Source organism: Archocentrus centrarchus, chromosome 5 (assembly GCF_007364275.1).
Source record: "Archocentrus centrarchus isolate MPI-CPG fArcCen1 chromosome 5, fArcCen1, whole genome shotgun sequence".
Classification (NCBI taxonomy): domain Eukaryota; kingdom Metazoa; phylum Chordata; class Actinopteri; order Cichliformes; family Cichlidae; genus Archocentrus; species Archocentrus centrarchus.
In genome coordinates, this window is record NC_044350.1 from 16,173,273 (window position 1) to 16,194,751 (window position 21,479).

General features: G+C 39.1%; 1 protein-coding gene across 1 annotated transcript in view; it reads left to right on the forward strand.

Moving 5' to 3' along the window:
- The window catches only part of LOC115780998 (inositol 1,4,5-trisphosphate receptor type 1-like), a 77,537-nt gene that overhangs the window by 10,195 nt on the left and 45,863 nt on the right, over positions 1-21,479 (forward strand). The window contains exons 4-32 of the mRNA XM_030730477.1: positions 6,314-6,423; positions 7,003-7,089; positions 9,424-9,582; positions 10,558-10,656; positions 10,948-11,031; positions 12,637-12,783; positions 12,961-13,056; positions 13,321-13,365; positions 14,233-14,387; positions 15,112-15,211; positions 15,493-15,653; positions 15,753-15,894; positions 16,139-16,297; positions 16,880-17,052; positions 17,275-17,394; positions 17,501-17,695; positions 17,838-18,089; positions 18,203-18,344; positions 18,454-18,607; positions 18,698-18,888; positions 18,994-19,126; positions 19,216-19,270; positions 19,348-19,513; positions 19,786-19,959; positions 20,054-20,128; positions 20,266-20,403; positions 20,500-20,625; positions 20,758-20,958; positions 21,059-21,310. Coding sequence (XP_030586337.1) covers positions 6,314-6,423; positions 7,003-7,089; positions 9,424-9,582; positions 10,558-10,656; positions 10,948-11,031; positions 12,637-12,783; positions 12,961-13,056; positions 13,321-13,365; positions 14,233-14,387; positions 15,112-15,211; positions 15,493-15,653; positions 15,753-15,894; positions 16,139-16,297; positions 16,880-17,052; positions 17,275-17,394; positions 17,501-17,695; positions 17,838-18,089; positions 18,203-18,344; positions 18,454-18,607; positions 18,698-18,888; positions 18,994-19,126; positions 19,216-19,270; positions 19,348-19,513; positions 19,786-19,959; positions 20,054-20,128; positions 20,266-20,403; positions 20,500-20,625; positions 20,758-20,958; positions 21,059-21,310 — 4,091 coding nt within the window. The remainder of the gene's footprint in view (positions 1-6,313; positions 6,424-7,002; positions 7,090-9,423; positions 9,583-10,557; positions 10,657-10,947; positions 11,032-12,636; positions 12,784-12,960; positions 13,057-13,320; positions 13,366-14,232; positions 14,388-15,111; positions 15,212-15,492; positions 15,654-15,752; positions 15,895-16,138; positions 16,298-16,879; positions 17,053-17,274; positions 17,395-17,500; positions 17,696-17,837; positions 18,090-18,202; positions 18,345-18,453; positions 18,608-18,697; positions 18,889-18,993; positions 19,127-19,215; positions 19,271-19,347; positions 19,514-19,785; positions 19,960-20,053; positions 20,129-20,265; positions 20,404-20,499; positions 20,626-20,757; positions 20,959-21,058; positions 21,311-21,479) is intronic.

Genomic DNA, 21,479 nt, shown 5'->3' on the forward strand with positions numbered 1-21,479 from the left:
TGGTGACAACTTGATCTGTTAGCAGATGTTTTTATTCAATGAGTGTCTGTAGAAACCTCTATTATATGCACACACATAATAGAGTCTTGGCTCATGTAACACGAGTCTTCTTGAGTGTATTAATGTTTTTAGTTGACTTAAGCAGCCTGTATTTATGTACTGTTTTTAAAAAAAAAAAACTGGACTTGTAGTGACTTATTTTTGTTGAAATATTACGAGTCATTTGGATCAGTTTTGCCTTTTGCCACTTTTGAGTTCAGTTTTGAGTGGCGGCTGTATTCTTGCATTTATTTTTTCCCAAATACAGTAGCTGTTTCTTTTCTATTTTATGCAGTCTAACTTTAGATACATTTTCTGTTTTAGCTATCGTTAGCAGTGTGGTTCTATGGAGTTGAATTCTACTGATTTTTGGTGCTCCTCTGACTTCAGCTCTAACGGCATGCTGTTGTTGACATTTTTGGCTCTTAGTCACGGATCTTAATAGCAATAGGAAATATTCCCCTGAAATTTAATGCATCCAACCTTGGAGCCAAGAGAATGAATCTCCCTAACCCATTTTTAGACTTTTCTTCTAGCACTGGCATTAGTCAAATACTTTGGTTTACACCCAAAATCCCCTGTGAAATGATAACATGTTGACATGGCAACCAAGGTAGTAATCATATAACAAACTTTATTTACTTTTTCTTAAAAATACAAATGCTTTCCAAAAGAAAACACGGCAAATTTTAGCTTTGTCATTCTGGGACTGTCATTTTCACACTGGCCTCAGAGTCAAGCTGCCTCTTGACAGGACTCGTATTAACCAATCAGGCCCCTTGGCACTCCGTATAATAAGCAGCTGAAATTTGAGACATCTATTCAATGTCTCCTCAGTGAGCCTCTGACCTAAACTGTTGATTTGATCTGCGGTTATTCATAACATGGTTCTGTTTGTAGCTTTGACCTTTGTGTACCATTCTTATAAAGCCAATAATAAGCCCCATATTGTACATTTACATTTCCTTTTACTTATCTTTAGATAATATTATATGGAATTATAAGGAGATGGTGTAATTCTCTGTATAACAATAATAGGATTGTCTTCGGTTGTATAAAAAGTGTTTATTAAATGCTTGATAAAAAGTGTCTAAATCAAATTATCCTTTATTTCTTCTTTATGAATTTTCTGACAATCTATAATATTTTTTAGAGATTTGCACGAGTTATTTGCCTGTTTATGAGTGTAGTAAAACAGTGCTGCTCAGTCTGACCAGTCACATAATGGGTGTGTGTTATTTTCTTTACCACACCTATTGTGGGTTCAAGTCTAGAGCACTTTGTCAGTAAGACTAGCAAAGTGCTAGATAATTGCCGGTCCATTTCCATAATAGGATGCTTAATTATATATGGAAAAGAAAAGTGATTTCACTGGCTTGAGACCTGAAATGAACATTTGAAAGGATGGCACTAAAGCGTCCACTGCATTTACAAAACATGTCTGAACAACAAAAGCCGGTTTTCTGCTTGTTTTTTGTACTCTGGCATTTTCACTGCTCAACTAGTAGCATGTGAAGGCCTGGACACACTGGACAGTCTCTCCTTGTCCTGGCTTCAGATGTCTCCAACTCCTCCAACATAGCTACAGCCTTAGTTTCCTGAAATGACTTGAATCATTTAAACTTCATGAACCCCATTATACTTGGATTTCCAGCTCTTACCACCACTTGTCTGTTGTCAGGCCAAGCCATTGATGCTGTTAGAAAGACACTGCAGAAAAGCTGGGTGGCTCATCTGCGATAAACACCAGAAATGGTTCTGTCTTCAGTCGCTCTTCCTCTGCTAACAACTGCACAAATTCCTCTCCTGCCTATTGAGATGAGAGGTTTTGCAGGAAACAGTGAAGGGAAGCTATTGTCAGTAGACCCATTTATTGTCTCAGATGCACTACAAGTGCTTCCTCTATAATACCTTCAACAGGATAAGATCCTTGCAATGAATCACACTTTATAAAAGCCAGATCATTGAGTATATTTCTGATTTAGCACAAAATAGAAGAAGTATAATGCAATATTTGTCCCCAGTTTCTTGACTAGACTATGTTGTGTATTTACTGCAGGAAGTAGTGTTTCTGTTACTTCTCCTTCTTTGTAACTTCTTTGCAGTTTTTTTTTCCCCTGTGGTGTGCTTCAGTTGCTTTTTGGACATTTTGAAACTAACAGTAATTTAATTCATTGACTTCTGTTAAGTCAGTTATCAGATGCAATTTAACAAAAACAAAAAAGAAATGCACCGTTACGTTTCCTTTTTACATGCATTTCACAAAATGAATGTCTTCATACAGTCAGAAATTGAACATTTTTTTTTTTTGTTGCCCCACTTTCACTTTCAGACTTTAAAAGTAGAAGCTGTAGCCTATTTGCGCCTGGAACAGTTTGTGACATTAGATGGTGGCGTTAAAAAAGCTGTCTGAATTTGAATTTATGAAAAGGAGTGACCATTTCATGCTACTTGCGAAGTTGCTGACAGTCGCATATGCATGTATTTGACACTCACTGCTCACTTGTTCTCTGTTTAAACTTGAAGGGACCGTCACACTCTAACACCATCTTCAGCTGTGAGCCAACTAATCACTTATCACTCTGTGTGTGGGAGCGAGGGATGGAGGAAGAAAGGACGTTTTTTCATAAGCGATGATATCTTTTTAATATGCATCATTTAATGTGAATCTGAACCTAACCATAAGGCTGCTTTCATGCAGTTGTGGTCTGAAGTTTACATACACTTATCATGGGCATGGATGTCATGATGAGTTTGGGCTTTTAATGATTTCTTTGGACTTTTTTTTTTTTTTTTTAGCACATCTTTTAATGACTTTAAAAAACAAGAATTGGGTGCACTAGTTTGAAATTTATTGGGATTTTCTCCAGTCAAAACTGATTTGGTTATATGTTCTTTAGTAAGTTGCACCTTGGTCAGACACTTTTGGTCAACAAGCTTCTGGAATAATTTCCTGGTACAGACCTGGTTTTTAAGCATAGTCCACAAATTTTCAGTAGGGTTGAGGTCGGGGCTTTGGGAAACCCATTCCAGAAGCTTAATGTTAGCCTGCTTTATCCATTCCAAAACCAGCTTTGATTTGTGTTTGGGATTATTGTGCTGTTGGAGCACCCAATTGTGTTGAACTTCTAGCTGTAGATTTGAGGTGAAGCTGAAGAAGGTAATTGTCCTCCATGCTTGACAGTTGGTACAGTGTTCTTAGGTTTGAAAACCTCAGTTTTATTCGTCCAAATATTTATCTCATCATTGTGGCCAAAAAGCTCAGTCTTTGTCTCGTCTGATCATAAAACCTTTCTCCAGAAGTCATTTGGCTCATCCACGTAGGCAGCTGCAAATTTCAGTCGAGCTTAAATATGTTGATTTTGGAGCGTGGACTTCTTTCTTGGTCGACACCCTTTCAGTCCATGGCGATCTAAAACAGACCTTGGCAAAGTGGTGCCACATTTGAGTAACTTGTATTTTCAAACAGCAGTTTAAACTGATGATCCTGGAATTTGAGGTTATTTAGAAAGGGCCCATTTAGCTTCTGGAATGGCCTTCCCAAAGACCCAGGCTCAACCCTATTGAACCAACTGAACTCTACCAGTTCTGCCAAGAAGAGTGGTCAAATATCCAGCCAGAATTATCCCAGAAGTGTGTTGATGGCTATCAAAAGCGTCTCGGTGATGTGCAACTTGCTAAGGGATGTTTAACCAAATGTTTTTGGGGGTATATGTATATTTTTGACTCTGTCTGAATTGGAGAAAATCCAAAATAATTTCAAACTTGTGCATCCAATTCTCATTTTTTAAAGTAATCAAAGATGTATGCTGTACAGTCATTCCACCCTCAAAAAAGAATCATTAAAAGACACAAATTACCATGACATTCATGCCCATGATGAGTGGATCTAAACTTTTGGCCACAACTGTACTTTCCACATTTTACTGTGATTTGTGGAATTATCCTTTTCAGCACACTGACTTGCAACAGATCAGTGTCCAGCCTAGTCATGCATAACCTGCTCTGTGTTACTGTGACTGTATGCAAACCAGCGTAGGGCACTAGACATAGAATTTATTGTAACTGTAGCCGGAGATTTGGACTTAAGTCACAAAAAATTAGACTTGACTTGGATTTCACTCCTATAGTGGACTTCCTGCAAAACAGTTAAAAATAATTACAGATCTAATGCTCCTTGTAATATGAACTTCTTCTTACTAATAAACTAATCTGGTCCAGTTATTTTTTTATTAGAAGGATTTCATCTCATCTCTTAGAATAGACTTCCACCAATTTTGTACATCAGTCTGTTTACAGATGTTTGGGAGTAACTTACATGAAACTGTAAAAACTGTTTTGGGGACTCATATCAGCTCCGTGAAGTCTGGTTTGCCACAAGTAATGCTGCTTTCAGTCACAAAGCTTTGGAGGAAGAATTAGTTTTGCATTGACTTGGACTTTTTAAAATTAATTTAAGATTTGTGTAAAATGACTTAACATAGGCTTTTAAGTGTGTTGTTTTATCACACATAACTTGTAACAAGTTTGGGTGGGCATTTGTAAGTATATAGGGGGCAGCCACTATCAAATACAGATTTTTATTTTTATTTTTTTTCATGAGCTCAGTTGTGTATTTTAGTGTTAAAAAACCAAATCTTGTTGACCCTGGAAGAAATTCTCACCTCTGTCTAACTTAACTAGCCTGTTTTCCCTCACAGCTGAGTGTGATGAAAGATAAATGTTCATTAGCTGATCAACTGTCTGTCATATGCACCAAGTATTTTCCATGCAGTGTTGTGTATGTTTAGAGTATCAAACACAATAAAACTGGTTGTGTGAAATATATATTCATTGTTTCATTTATGCTTACAAATTTAAGCCACATCCATTATCCAATGTTTTGATCTTATGTGGAACACATAAATATACAGAGATTATATCTAAAGCGCCAATTCTCCACTTTGTTGACCTTAGTGTGCTCTATTTTACATTCTTTCTTTCTCTTCTGGTCTTCCTCATTTCTCTTTCACTTCCTTTACTTTGTTTTTCTAACCATGTTTTGGGCCAAGAAGTAAACCATATTTGATGAGGAGGGGCAAAGGGAGGCCTCAGGACACTTTAGGAGACAGAGACATGTACTCTGAGGGAACAGATTCTGTGTGAAATGGTTTGAGGAATTCAGAAAGGAGAAGGAGAGATGACAGAATATAGAGGGGGGAAGATAGGGAGGTTCCACCCTCCTTTCTCTCTTTCAGTCATCTACTCCCCTTCTTGGCCGGCCTTATTTGGTCATGTTACTGCAACTAGAGCTGAAGAAGAGAGAGAATGGAGAAAGGATGGACAGATTGCTCTTTTTTTTATCCTCTTTTTCACCCTCTCAGTAAAGAAAGCTGTAGTCTGATGAGAGGTAAAGTCAGAGGAAAGCCAGGACTCACAGGGAGGAGTCACGATGGTTTAACTCAGCTGGGAAAGCAGCTATAACTCTGCAGCGAAATGCTTTATCAATACTCATCCTGTGGAAGTCCATGAGGGATTCACTTGTAGTTGCTGTGAAGCTTGTTACAAAAGAGGAACTCTCCTGGGACAGAAGAGGAAGTCTGTTAAAGCTCCATCCACATGCAAATAAAAAAAAAGACTAGTTTCCCTCCAGACCGGTTTCTACAGTATCCATGCAAATAAAGAACAAAATCAGAGACTCTTGATGACAGCTGCAAATCATCGTTGCTACAGTTACAAACTGTGGCCACAGCTTGGTGCTGGATCACATTGTAGACACATAGGTGTCAGTGTGTGTTGTAACTTATCCTAGCCTAACCACAGCGTATAGCCACATGTTACTATGATTGCATCTTGTATGCATGCACAACAAACACATGTTGTCTCATCCGTCATTACTGCTCCCTGAAGCAGACAGAGCCCTTTGATCTCCATGCAGGCGAATTATTAATATGGCTTTGAAGTGCAAGAACACACATGCATGGATCATTTTGTAGAGAACTGAATGAATAATGTGTGTTTAAATGCTTTGGCTATTAAATATTTGAGTGCATAACTTAATATGTCAAAAAGGTCTAATTTATTAAGCAAGTGTCATTAATAACCTGTACTGTGGCGCTCAGGCTGTGATTATTATCTTGATATCTATATCCATATCTATATATCTATTTTTTAAACATTTTTTTACATAAAGTGATCTATATGAATCTCCCCCTCTTTCTCTCTGTGTGTGCTTACTGACATGCTTCTAGATTTGGCATTTCAGCTAACGCTAATGATTTCTGTCTCTGTGCAGACTGTCTGTTTAGACTGTGTCCCATGAACCGTTACTCAGCCCAGAAGCAGTTCTGGAAAGCAGCAAAGCCCGGAGGGAACACTGATGCAGTGTTGCTTAACAAGTTGCATGTAAGTGAAGTGAACCTCCCAGCAGTCACTACAGACCAGTACAGGTCACACTGTGGTCTTCTCAAAGCTCACAAGATAAGAGACTAAAGACAGAGTTGGATTATTTCAGAAGTTAGATTTTTATTTTTCAAATTTAAATGATGTTAATGATGTCTAGATTTTGTAGACACTCGATGAAAATTGCACAGTAAATGCTCTGTTGATTCTGTGTCCATGCCACAGGTTAAGGTTGGTTTTACAGGTATTTTCTAAAGTAGAATTCCTTTTTTAGACTTATCTGACATTTCACTACCATCCTATCTTTCCACCCTCTACATTTTCCTTTCCCTTTTTCTGGTGCAATACATTACCATTTAAAGCAATCTGCAATCTGACTACACAGTCATAAACTGGAAGATTGCAATCATGCCTGTGTTTCCATGGAAATGTGAGCCCGAGCTTCAGTTAAAGCCTGTCTGCTGAAGCGTACTTTTTTTTTTTTGACTAAGAACTTTGTTACTAATGTAATGCCATGTTAACAGCTAACCCATCTGATACTGTTTGGTTTGTTTTTCCTCTCGTCTCTATTTTGCGTCTCAGAGTGCAGCTGACTTGGAGAAGAAGCAGAACGACTCAGAAAACAAAAAACTGCTTGGAACAGTGATTCAATATGGGAATGTCATTCAGGTGTGTCCCTGAGAGAGAGCTGCTTGCGAGCTGATAACATAAACTTTGTTGTAGCTAACACCAAGTTTGCATTCAACTGACATTAGCCATCGAGCTGATTTAATCGCACAAATTTTCTAACATATCATAGAGAAAACTGAACTGAAAATATAAAAACACAAAATATTCTTAGAATTGATTAGGATTTCTATTTCATTGGTTAGATATATCACTGTGATATTTTATATTGGATATATGATATTATATTGTGTTCACTTCTCTTAACTCAGTTGGCTTTGTCCCTTATGTGATTTTGTGTACACAATATTTTTGTCGATATATTTTTTTCATGTTTGTCAAAGATATTTCTTTAGATTGTTTCCTACACTTTTTAAATGTTTCCTTTTTGTATTTAATTGTTTCTATTGTTTGCTAACTAATAGAATGACAACACAATGGAGATAATTTTAGCTCTTTGATAAACACTGATTTAAGCATGTGTATATACCCAAGTACAGGTTGTGCTATTCTATGACGTGTTACTTGATGGGCTGGCACAACAACAACAACAACAACAACAACAAAAAGAGCTGAGCAGACAGCTGCAAAAGAAAATAGTGTTTCTGAATCAATATTTAGCCTATTTTGAAGGAAAACAGTAACAGTGAAGAGTAGATCTACTGGAAAAAAAAATGAAATATAAATTTTAAATATATAACAAGTAGTGAAAAAATTTAAAAAAAAAAAATCTAAATGAGCAAATCCATCCCTGAAACTAAATACAGCTAAACTGAATTGAAAACAACAATTAATTCAAAAATACATACTATAATTCTGACCTGTAAATGCCCTGATGAAATACAAATATACTGTAATGCATTCTGAACAGAAAATACTGGAAACAGGTTCATTATGACTTGATAGGTTCTGTATATTTCATAACACGTGCAGTACATATGGATGGGAGAGTGTGTCCAAACTTTTGACTGGTACAATATAAGCATACACAGCCATCATACAACAACAATATCTGCACTCCTCTCCAAAAGTATCAGAACATGAGGCCAATCTCTTCATCTTTGCTTTAGACTGAAAACATTTAGAGTTGACATTAAAAGATGAAGATGAGACGAAAGATCAACAGCTCAGCTTTTATTTCCATGTACTTACATCTGGATCTAAAACCCAGTTCAGACAGTAGCACTTTTTGTCTGAAGTCACCCGTTTTTCTTGTGAGCAAAAGTACTGGAACACGTGACTGGCAGCTGTGTCCTGTTACATTGATTATTCAAACTATAAATAGTGCTGAATGTCTACGCTAAGTTTCAGATTTGGGTTTTGCCTGTGCCGACTGTGCATTTATAGTTAGAGGAGTAACCAACATGAAAACCAGAGAGCTGTCTACAGGTGAAAAACAAGCAACTGTGAAGCTGGGAGAAGATGGAAAATCAATCAGAGCCATTGCACAAACATTGGCCATAGCCAGTGCAACCATTTGGCGTGTCCTGAAGACACACCAAATGGTTGCACTGGTTTACTAAATAACAGATGTCAAACAGGTAGACCGAGGAAAACAACAGCAGCTGATGACAGAAACACTGTAAGTGTTGTAAAGACAGACCCTAAAACAACTGTTAGTGGCAACAGCAACAACCTCCAGAGGGCAGGAGTGAAGGTATCACAATCTACTGTTTGAAGAAGACTTCATGAACAAAAGTACAGAGGCTTCACCAGAAGATGCCAAACACTAATTAGCAAGAAGAGCAGGAAGGCCAGGCTGGAAGAAGTACAGAGACAAGCCTCAGAAAGTGTGGGACAAACTTTAATGGAATGATGAGACTGTCCATAAAACTTGGAAAGGCTAAAGTTTGGAGAAAGAAAGGATCTGCTCATGATCCCAAGCATACGAGCTCATCTGTGAAACACAGTGGAGGTAATGTCATGGCCTGGGCTTGCATGGCTTCTTCTGGGACGGGCTCATTAATCTTCACTGATGATGTGACATATGATGGCAGCGGTACAATGAACTCAGAAGTCTACAGAAACATTTTGTCTGTCAGTTTAAAGAAAGGTGCAACCAAACTGACTGAGAGATCTTTCCTCATGCAGGAAGTTAATGACCCCCCCCCCCCCCCCCCCCACCCCCTGTCTTTGTGTTTTCAGTCTACAGCAAAAATAACAGGATTGGCCTCACTGTTCCAATACTTTTGGAGGGGGGTGTAAATACCTAACACTTTTGAGAGTGCTTTCATTACAGGCTCATGTCCATCAGGCACACTTCCTTCTCACACCAGATTTCAGCCTCTAATTCGTCTGCCATGAACTGAACTCTTCCTGTATGCTGATTCTGCTCAGCTCCTCCACCTGAAGAGCAACAAATACCTGACGGTGAACAAACGTCTGCCGGCACTGTTGGAGAAAAATGCGATGAGGGTGATGCTGGACACTGCTGGAAATGAAGGCTCTTGGTTCTACATACAGCCTTTCTACAAACTTCGCTCCATTGGGGACAGTGTGAGTCATTATGTAGATAAGTGTGGGTACAGTATGTTGACAATATACTGAAATTGAAAGATTAATTACTAATGACAATAATAATGCAGCCCTCGTGTGGACATCTAAGAGGCAGGTTTTCTTTACCCTCCTTAGCTTTACTCTGTGGGATCTGTTTGATCTCATCTATCCCTGAACAGAATTCAGCTAGCGCCCACTTTCTCTGATCACAAAGCTCTTTTTGGCAACAGCTCTTCTTTCCTATGGCAGGAAGTAGTAGGCTGCTGCCCAAGGACAAAATGAACTATGGTGGACTCCAGGCTTCCCCGTTAAGCTCCTCTCAAATTAGATATGGCATAAGGCCTAAGCAGCAGGTTGTGAACGAAAAGATAATTGGAGTTACTCTCAACCTGCTGAGAATAGACAGTGACAGTGGCATATAAATAGACTGTGATGCTCTTGCTTACATGCCTGTTGCACTCGCAGAGGATTCCCACTGGCTACATTCAGTTTATCCTTTTGTCTTTGTTTTGTTTGTTTTTTTATCTAAATTGTTTGACACATTTAAGTAAAACTGAGAATGAAAGCCTGGATTTGTTCAGTCTCTTCATAATGACAGGTGGCTACTTTGATGAAACATTGTGGCAATGATAATTTTTTTACCTTCTTAAATAAGTTACAAAAGCAAAGTGGAACGCATTCATTCATTTTTTACAGATAAGAGTCAGAGAATGCTTTGCAAAGCCAATCCACTGCCAGTGCACGAACAATTATGGAATCACAGCAACAAAAATCAAAAAACAGATAAGAAATAACAATGAGATTTAAAACGGCACATAATTGGGGAAAAAAGTAATAAAAGCAGTAAAAGAAAAAGACATCACTGAAATTAAAAACAGACATGAAAAGAATACAAAACAATAAACCTGCACAACTTTAATTAAAGTGTAAGAATTTTTGTTAAATTATGTTTTTCTTTTCTTTGTGTGATTGCAGGTGGTGATCGGCGATAAAGTGGTCCTGAACCCAGTGAATGCTGGTCAGCCACTTCACGCCAGCACTCACCAGCTCGTGGACAATCCAGGATGCAATGAGGTTTGGCGGATTATAACTTCATCTTCATAACCATTGCTTGATTGACAGCTGGCTGATGTTAAACCGCTGCCTTCTTCTGCTGTCCTCTTCAGATTCAGCACAGTCAAACAAAAGGCTAAAACTAACAATGCATTTGGAGAGTTGTCCTGTTTCTCTGCTCTGTTACTGAACAGCCTTACTGTTTCATCAAACGCTATTAGATAGAAAGACAGAGAGATTAAAGAATAAAGCTTAAAGAAAAAAGTTCTATTGTAAGATGACGCTACAATTCACGGACTGTTTGTTTTTCAGGTGAACTCGGTCAACTGTAACACCAGCTGGAAGATTGTCTTGTTTATGAAATGGAGCGACAATCAGGATGCCATTCTTAAAGGGGTTTGTCTCACAGCAGAAAGCAGCCTTACAAAATCATGCCATATAACTAAAATGATGAAATAACTACATTTTACAGGCTAATAGAACAATATCTAAGTCAGTGCAGTCTGGCTTTATAGGAATCATTTTAGCGAGTTTTATAAAAACATGTTCAGACAAGGTAAAATGTCAGTACAAAAAGAGTGCAGTTATTTGCATTCATAGTCTATATTTGACTGAAATTAAATCCATTGTTGGACAATGCCACATGTTTGTAACATTTCCTCTGTATACCATCACAGATTGTTTTAACTCAAACAATCAAGATGTGATTAAAGTGTTCCATTAACTGTTCAGGAATTGCAGCAGCATTAGCCGCCTGTTTTCCGAGGCTCAGAAGTAGTTGGACAACTGACTGAGAAGCAGTTTGGTGACCAGTCGAGGCCTGTTTCTCTGTTATTCCATTACAAATGAAACAGATAAAATATTCCAAGTGTTGAACTTGTATTTGGTAGCTTTTCATTGGAACTCTCAATATGAGGTCCAAAGAGATGTCAGTGCAAGTGAAGGAGGCCATCGTTAGGCTGAAAAACCAAAATAAATTCAGTAATTAAATAAATAATTTAACCAGATTTTCCCACTGAGGCTGAGTATTTCAGAGAATTGAAGGTGGAGTTGACCACTCTGTGAAAGACTGTGTGGGCAAATGGTTCAATTATTACATTTCTCACTAAAGAATTAAGGGATTTAATCATTTACACTATTATATTAAAGAATCGATATATGTAAAGGAAGGGGCCAATATTGAACAGCCCTGTGGCAGCGCTGCATTAATAGCTGCTCGAATTCAACAGTGGAAATCGCTGAGTGGTCTCAGGAACACAGGAAGTGAAAACCACTGCTGGTGAACCAAGTTTGTTGTTACATCCACAAATGCAAGTTAAACCGTGATAACCTTGACCCAGAAATCCAGCCACCTTCTTGTCCTCCCAAGCTTTTATTTATATATATATATATATATATATATATATATATATATATATATATATATATATATATATATATATATATATATATATATATATATATATATAATCTGTGACGTTGTATGGGGGTAGTTTGTGGCTTAGAGGTGCAGAAATGACCCTGAATGCTCAGTGATGGAGATTCTGGAGCAACTTTTTTTTTTTTTTTTTGTAAAGCTGTCGCTTATTTCAGTACGGCATTATCAAACACCATTTTGGATGTATTACAATTTCTATTTACATCTCAGTGTCCACCTTTTTGGAAACTATGCTGTAACTAAAAGCTGTTGCATAAGCTCCCTCATCAGAGTGGGCTGATTGCTTTGTTTTCCTGTTGAGTGTTAGTCTACAGAGCATTTTTTACAAATGTGTTTTATCTCTTACAGAAATGACTCCACATTAGGCAACTAGGTCTTCTGTGTGACCTCCATGAAATGAAATGTTTGAGAGTAGCAGGAATATATTTGATTAACTATATCCTTCCTCGTGTATTGTACTCTTTGTTTCTGGTGTCATTCACATAGGCGCAGATCTTTGGCAAAAAATGTGGTGGTTTATGAAAAACCCGAGAAAAGTGACACATTATTTTTATTCTCTCCAGGGTGATGTGGTGCGGCTGTTTCATGCAGAGCAGGAGAAATTCCTTACATGTGATGATCACAGAAAAAAACAATATGTTTTTCTACGCACTACTGGACGGCAGTCAGCTACCTCGGCAACCAGCAGCAAAGCCCTATGGGAGATAGAAGTGAGCAGGAATATTTTTAGAGCTGGTTTTGACTATTTTGCCGTTTGTAAGCATTTCAAAGTGTAGTGTTTTTGGAATTACAGCAGCAAACCTAAATAGAGACTGTTATCTATTTCTTCCATTTTTGATTTATTTTATGTCATCAACTTTTGAGTAAGTTGTGTGCTCGTATGTCAGGTGGTACAGCATGATCCATGTCGAGGGGGTGCAGGGTACTGGAACAGCCTGTTTAGGTTCAAACACCTGGCCACTGGACACTACCTGGCTGCAGAGGTCAGCACATGTCCGCACATTGTTTTGTTTGTCTGTCTGTTTCTTTGTCAGCAAGATTATGTAAGAAAAAAAAAATGTTCAAAACATCCTATTAATAACATGTTATTGTTATATTTTTATCATTTTCTAAGAACTACCATTCCAGATTATTTCCACTGAAGAAATTATCAGAAATATTCAGTGTCCATTTTCCTAAGTTACAATCTTTCAAGCGCTGTTTGGACTAAATATTTTTTTAGTGAACAGCTTTTGTGTTTTTTCTAGCTGAACCCAGAGTATGAAGAGGAGTGCCTGGATTCCCGCTCTACAGTAAGTAGAAAGTTCAAATAAGTCATGATATTTAGAATTATTTCATTGTAATCTAATGCTTAGTTCCATAAAATGATATGTATGTATATTTTACAGTATTTTACCAGTTAACTTGTTGGTGAAACTCACCTACTCATGGCTTAAAGTATGGAAGCTCTGCCAAAAACCAAAACAAAACAAAACAAAAAAGGCATGGCCTCCTTTTTATCAGGATGTAATCAGAGCTGTATTGTTTACCATTTCCAACAGTAGAGGGCTCAGTGCATGTGGATGTTTTGCCTTTCAGTAAACAGCAGGTGGCACTCTTCCACAGTGAATGTGTTTTCTGTAAACGTGACTTAGTTGTGTGACTGGATTAAAGAGGCCGCAGCGTTCAGGCTCAGACTGAAGTTGTTCACATCTGTTGGCGAGGCAGGAAGAAGTGAACCAAATCATAGCCAGTCAGCTCCTCAGTTTTAAGGCCTTGCTCCTCAAAGAAAACCAACACTTTTCATTATAGTTAAGTTTACTTGCAAATGCCTTGTCTGTCTTAAGTTTAGACTCATTTGAAGTGGTCTTATGCCTTCTGTTGCATCATTATTGGCTTACTGAATTAAGACTGTGACGATTTACAATGGAAATTCAACTTAAAAGGAAAAAAAGGGAAAAATATTAATGGCGTCTTGCGAAACGAGGTTTTTAAACAGAAATTTCCCCATCCACTGTCATAGATTGCCAGCATCTTGCTTCAGTTCCTAGAAATCTTTCCACATTGAGTGTTAACACTTTCACTGACATGTCTTTGGCTGAAAGGGAATGTCAGCATTTTTTTTTTTTTATTATTATTTTACAGTTTATTTCTAATCAAACTTTTTTTTCCCCCTCCAGCTTGACTCAGAGCAAGAAGCTTTGAGAGCCCGTTTGAGAAATATCCAGGACAAAGTCATGTACACACTTGTGTCTGTTCCCGAAGGAAATGACATCTCTTCTATATTTGAGCTCGACCCCACCACTTTAAGAGGGGGAGACTCACTAGTTCCCAGGTATGAGAGATTAAAAAAAAGGTGTAGCATTTCAAACCCATCTAATTATTTTGTTATTGCCACAAAGAGAACTCCTGGTTCCTGCTCTGTCACTTTTTCCATGGAAACCCAAACAGCAAACACATTGTGCGTAGGGAACTTTCACAGTATATTATCATTATTGTAATTTGTTTGCAAAACAAGCATGGAAAGTGTGCGTGATAATACCTGTTGTAAAAGAGTCTGATGATTATTCACGATAAAGTGCATGCTGCAAGTTATGCAGATGTATTTCTTCTTGATGGTGGTAACAGATAAAGATGTTTAGACTAATAAAGTGCATAGAACAGGTAATAATTCTGGTCTAACTACCTGTTTTCATATGTGAACAACTGCGTGTGGAAGTTTGGTAAAGAGTGAGAAAATATGACGCAGATTTGCAGTATTGCAGGAGAAATGCAGCGAATTTCGCTAGAATAGCTCAAGGAAGTGAAAGCTGCTGTTGAGCCACATTCATGGGAAGTGGTCGTGTGCCCGTGTAGGTCCCAAATCATCATGTGTGTTTGTGATCGTTTGTAAGATGATCAACGGCTCTGCTTTGAGTGCATGATTTTTCTCACAATAGAGCACTTTCACAATTGAATTGGCAGCTGTCATTTCAAGCCTCGTCTTTTTCATGAATTAGCGTGTAACCATTGCAAGTTTGCAAATGTAAATTAAAAAAAAAAATACAATGTCTTTTCAGAAACTCTTATGTACGCCTCAGACACTTGTGCACCAACACATGGGTTCACAGCACCAACCAGCCAATTGACAAGGAGGAGGAAAAGCCTGTCATGCTGTGTGTGAGTGATCGGTAGTAAATTGTGCATAATGCTGAGCTGCAATTCTGCTAGCGTTTCAGATTGAATGAGTCACCAAGTGGTCAGTGATTATAAAAAAAAAATCTAAATAACATTTGTTCCCCCTTCCTCCTGCACCTGCTGTGCAGTAAATCTTGAATATGTTATTAAGTGTGGGCAGCTCTCTTTTTTTATTATGGGTTACTAAACTTTATGGGTAAAAAAAGCTTAAACAAGTGTTTCAGAGATTACATTTTGATATTATAAATATTTCATTTTTAAAGATTGGAACATCTGCACTCAAAGAAGACAAAGAGGCTTTTGCCATTGTGCCTGTCTCCCCAGCCGAAGTGAGAGACCTTGACTTTGCCAACGATGCCAGTAAAGTATTGGCCTCTATTGCTGGGAAGCTGGAAAAGGGCACCATCACGCAGAATGAGAGGAGGTATAAAATGCATAGTGGGACAATTAAACAGTAAAGACTGTAAATTTCTGACAATAAGCAAGATAGTCATCTTACTATTATTTCTGTATATACAATCAGAGCTGTTACCAAGCTTCTGGAGGATTTGGTATTCTTTGTGGTGGACATTCCCAACAATGGACAGGATGTTCTGGAGATCATGGTTAATAAACCAAACAGGGAACGACAGAAGCTAATGAGAGAACAGAATATTCTCAAACAGGTGATGTCTTGATATTGTAAATACAACATTTTCTATACACGCTAGATTAAATTTTCCATTCTGTATGAAGTTTTTGAGTCTCTCTTACAGTAAATCCCCTCTGATGTCTCATCACATTTTTCTCGTCTCTTTTTCAAAGCGGCATGTTTGCCAGTGGTAGCTTTATCAATATAACATAGTTATAAATAGTTAGTTACATATAACATAGTTGTTACAACTGTCTTAACGCCTCTCTTGTAATCAGATCTTCAAGCTGCTGCAGGCTCCCTTTACAGACAGCGGAGATGGGCCCATGCTGCGGCTGGAGGAGCTGGCTGACCAGCGTCATGCTCCCTTCAGGCACATCTGTCGCCTATGTTACAGGGTTTTGCGTCACTCTCAGCAGGACTACCGCAAGAACCAGGTACTGTTTATCTGAATTGAAGTCTTCATAAGTGTAGTCCCTGTCTGACATGGGTGCATGTGTCTCTGTGGTTTAGGCAAAGGTTTAGTCCCATTTCCGCAGTTAAGTCTAGTGCTTAGTGAAAGAAGCCATTGTTCTGTGATGCCATTGATTTGATTACCAAAACAAAAAATATTCTGAATATAAAATGTGTAGCTGAATGTACTGAGAAGTATGTACTGGCTCATGTGCCAAGTTCCTCTATCACATTTTCCACTAACACAAAGACACAGGCTCATGCTATAAAAAAAAATACTTGTAAATGTAAAATGACCTTTTCTAGGAACAGTCCATTTCATTCATTACAGTGTGATTTGTTAATGGAGTCATTTCAATAGGTTAAATGAAGAGGCATTCTGGACTGTGTGAGCATGCTGTTCTTTTTGCACAGTGATAAAGAAGGACCAAAATGAGTGAATAAATGTGATGGCACTCCAGGTTATGGCTTTTGGAAAGAGCATAAAGAGAGAAATGGTCCAAGTAATTAAAGGCATTCTTCACAATATGTTTATCCCATCTTTTGTTGGTCTGCCTGTCTTGCAGGAGTATATAGCCAAACAGTTTCGCTTCATGCAGAAACAGATTGGCTATGATGTCCTGGCAGAGGACACAATCACAGCTCTACTCCATAACAACCGCAAGCTGCTGGAGAAACATATTACCGCTGCAGAGATCGACACTTTTGTTAGCCTGGTGCGCAAGAACCGTGAGCCCAGGTTTGTCTGCACGTCAAACTTTGATTAAATTTAAAGCTTTACTAAGTTTTGTGTTAACATTCTGAACAGTCTGGTGATCAAATCAAAAAACTGTCTGTTGTAATGTTTTGTTATACCTCTTTGGGACATGAGACTCATCAGCTCTTGTGCTTTGGTAGATCATGTGATGGTTTTTAAAAGAAGGTGTGGGATTCAATTTTGTGCTTTTGTGTTTTTGCTCAGATTCTTGGACTACCTCTCAGACTTGTGTGTGTCAATGAATAAGTCCATCCCTGTGACACAGGAGCTCATTTGTAATGCAGTGCTGGATCCAGCTAATTCAGACATCCTCATAGAAACTAAGTGAGTCCTCAATGTCACAAGGGCTTTCTTATGCCCACATACTTACACTAGCATAGCAAATAATGTCTGTATGATGTTTCTTCTTGATTACCTCTTTCTTCTGTAGACTGGTTCTTTCGAGATTTGAGATTGAAGGGGCATCACTCGGGGAGAACTCTGTGGAATCTGAGGAGGATGAGGAGGAAGTGTGGTTGTTCTGGAAGGACAGCAATAAAGTGATCCGCAGTAGGAGCATCCGGGAGCTTGCCCAGGATGCCAAGGAGGGCCAGAAGGAAGACCAGGAGGTGATCAGTTACTACAGGTAAACACTGCACCATATACTGCACCTTGAACATGAAAAATGAGTCTCTTATGATGGCAAATTACTTGGGTTATGAGTGTTGAAGCACATTTTCCTTTCTAAAAGGAGGGCCTGACTTTACTTGTGTGTGTGTACACTACAGGTACCAACTAAACCTGTTTGCCAGGATGTGTTTGGACCGTCAGTATCTGGCAATCAACAAAATCTCTGGCCAGCTGGATGTCGACCTGATCTTGCGATGTATGTCAGATGAAGACCTGCCCTATGACCTACGAGCCTCTTTCTGTCGAATGATGCTGCACATGCACGTGGATCGTGACCCCCAGGAGCAGGTTACACCAGTCAAATATGCACGGCTGTGGTCTGAGATCCCTTCAGAGATCGCCATTGACGAGTGAGGGAGTGGATAAATTATATAATCGTGTTGAAAAGCATTTCTCATGTGTATGTGTTTGCAGTTCTGTAACTTGTGTGTTCCTTTGTTGTTTATGTATCCTCTAATTGTAGCTATGACAATGATGGGACATCTAAAGATGAAATTAAGGAGCGATTCTCACAAACCATGGAATTTGTTGAGAACTACCTAAGAGATGTGGTGTGTCAGAACTACCCTTTCGCAAATAAAGAGAAGAATAAGCTCACCTTTGAGGTCAGACTGGTGCAATCTTCATATACTATAATTACACTTGTGTCGTAGTAGTCATGTTCTGAAAGTGAAATCAGTAAACCTGCTAAAAGCATCTATTTTCCATGCTTAGGTGGTGAATCTGGCCAGGAACCTGATCTATTTTGGCTTCTACACCTTCAGTGACTTGCTGAGACTAACCAAGATCCTGCTGGCTATTCTAGACTGTGTCCATGTGAGCACCATTTTCCCTTTCAACAAGCTGGACAAAGGAGATGACAGTACAGGTAAGAAGGTACTGACCAGTGAGTCCAGGACAGGAATCTAATGGACGTGGAGTTAATATGTGTATTTTGCACGTGTGTCCATGCTTCCAGGCAGTAATGTGATGAGGTCCATTCATGGCGTTGGAGAGCTGATGTCCCAAGTCGTCCTGAGAGGTGGGGGTTTCCTTCCTACAACATCAAACAACAACTCCAATGGAGATGCAGTCAAGACCCAGACTGAACCAGAAAAACAAGATATATTGGTCATGGACACCAAGCTAAAGATCATTGAGATTCTGCAGGTGAAGGAAATGCCGTATTCTAATATTGTGATACCTAAATATATACACAACCATAATAAATACAGCACATAATGTATGTATGTTGTTTTTTGTTCTGTCCTGCAGTTCATCCTGAATGTCCGCCTGGACTACAGGATCTCCTGTCTGCTGTCTATCTTTAAGAGGGAGTTTGATGAGAGTAATTCCCAAAGTGATTTATCTTTAGGTGGAGCAGTCGAAGGACCGAACAATATGCCAGGTTTAGAATAACATATAGCTACATTATATGCAAATGTGTAGCCAATTAGGTGGACTTCGTTAGTTAGAGATATTTTTCTGTGATTCCAGGGGCTTTGGATTTTGAGCAAATAGAGGAGCAGGCAGAGGGGATATTTGGTGGAAGGTAAACACACTTTGAGTGAAGAGAGTCAAAAACATGAAAGAGAGGTGTTTTTGAGTGTATGTTCTATTTATGTCTAGTGAAGAGAACACCCCACTGGACCTGGATGATCAGGGTGGCCGAACCTTTTTGAGGGTCCTGCTCCATTTAACCATGCATGACTATCCTCCCCTGGTGTCTCGAGCCCTGCATCTGCTGTTCAGGCACTTCAGCCAAAGGCAGGAAGTCCTGCAGGCTTTTAAGCAGGTATGTATCCTCACATTGACTCCACTCAACTAAAAACTAAACCTATGGAATCAATAACCTATAAACGCAAATACTTACATTTCTCTAAATTAGATGTAAAACATTGAAATATTAAGAATGTATAGATTATAAGAAAGTGAGTTATTTTTCTGATCATCAGTGGCACAAACTGCATCTGCATATTTTCATAGTAACATTTTGTGGATCCTGCATAGCTTTTGCTCTGCAGTTTGCCTGCTGTTCCCATCTCCCAGCAAATTTTGTATTAACAGGTCCAGTTGCTCGTCACTAGCCACGATGTGGAAAATTACAAACAAATAAAGTCGGACCTGGACCAGCTGCGCTCTATTGTCGAGAAGTCTGAGCTCTGGGTGTACAAGAGACAGGGGCCGGATGAGGGCATAGATGCAAGGGTCGTGCTTGCCGCTGAGCCAAAGCATAAAAAGGTGCAGGGTGTTTTACCTAAACAGAGCCAATCTCATAACACTGAAAAGCCAGCCACAGTAAGGGTATCACATGTTGCTGTGATGTTGTTCACAGGGTGACTCAGAGGGCATAGACAAGCCAAAGAAAGCAGAAAGCACAAGCAGTTACAACTACAGGGTGGTGAAGGAGGTAACAAGTTTGCTAACCCTGTTAAAGGACTGTTTTAACATATCTGAATATTTTGCAAATGTTGCTGCACAGCGCTAGAATTTTTCTGCATATTTTATCCTGTTATGTTTTCTCCTTTTTTCACTGTTCCCTCGAAGATCCTGCTGCGTCTCAGCAGGTTGTGCGTCCAAGAAGGTCTGTCAGGTAGAAAGAGCAAGAAGCAGCAGCAAAGGCTGCTGAGGAACATGGGGGCTCATGCTGTGGTTCTCGAGCTCTTACAGATCCCATATGAGAAGGTGTCAGTTGTTTTCAGTGAAATGTTTTTTTTTTTTTTTTTGTGCGTGTGTGTGTATGAGTGGAAAAACCTTCATGTCAGCTGTTTTCCTCTCCAGGGAGAAGATTTGCGCATGCAGGATATCATGAAGCTAGCCCATCAGTTTTTACAGAATTTCTGTGCAGGAAACCAGCAGAACCAAGCTCTGCTCCACAAGCACATTAATCTTTTCCTCAATCCAGGGGTGAGTTGTCCTGCCTCTCATGCACTGGTTGATGTTTGCAATATTGACTATTGAAAAATGCTGATTTCGACTTTACACAACAACAACAGCTTGAAAACGAGGCTTCTCTTGTCTTTATTTTCTTGTGTTCAGATCTTAGAAGCCATCACCATGCAGCATATCTTCATGAACAACTTCCAGCTATGCAGTGAGATAAATGAGCGTGTGGTTCAGCACTTTGTCCACTGCATCGAAACACATGGCCGCAACGTCCAGTACCTGAAATTCTTACAGACTATTGTCAAGGCGGAGAACAAGTTCATCAAAAAGTGCCAGGACACTGTCATGGCTGAGGTCCTAAATTGTTTCTACAGTTTATTTCCTTCTGTGTTTCTTTTATGCCACAGTTTCCTTATGTTCTAATATAATAGTGTATATTTGTTTCTTCCTCCAGCTGGTGAATGCTGGTGAAGACGTTTTGGTCTTCTATAATGACCGTGCCTCCTTCCAGACTCTGGTCCAGATGATGCGATCGGAGAGGGATCGCATGGATGAGAACAGTCCTCTGATGTACCACATACACCTGGTGGAGCTCTTGGCCGTCTGCACTGAGGGCAAGAATGTCTACACAGAGATAAAGTGTAACTCACTCTTGCCACTGGATGACATAGTGCGGGTGGTGACCCATGAAGACTGTATCCCTGAGGTGAGATAAGTTGGAATGTTTGACAGCTATAAGAAACAATAAGCCGCACACAGTTTGAGTTTAACATAAGAATTGAACAAATATAGACACAGGCCCATATTTAAAGATAAGTGTGATAGTATGTCTGCAATAGGTATACTATATGCTGGAGGTTTCTTCCTGTTAAAGG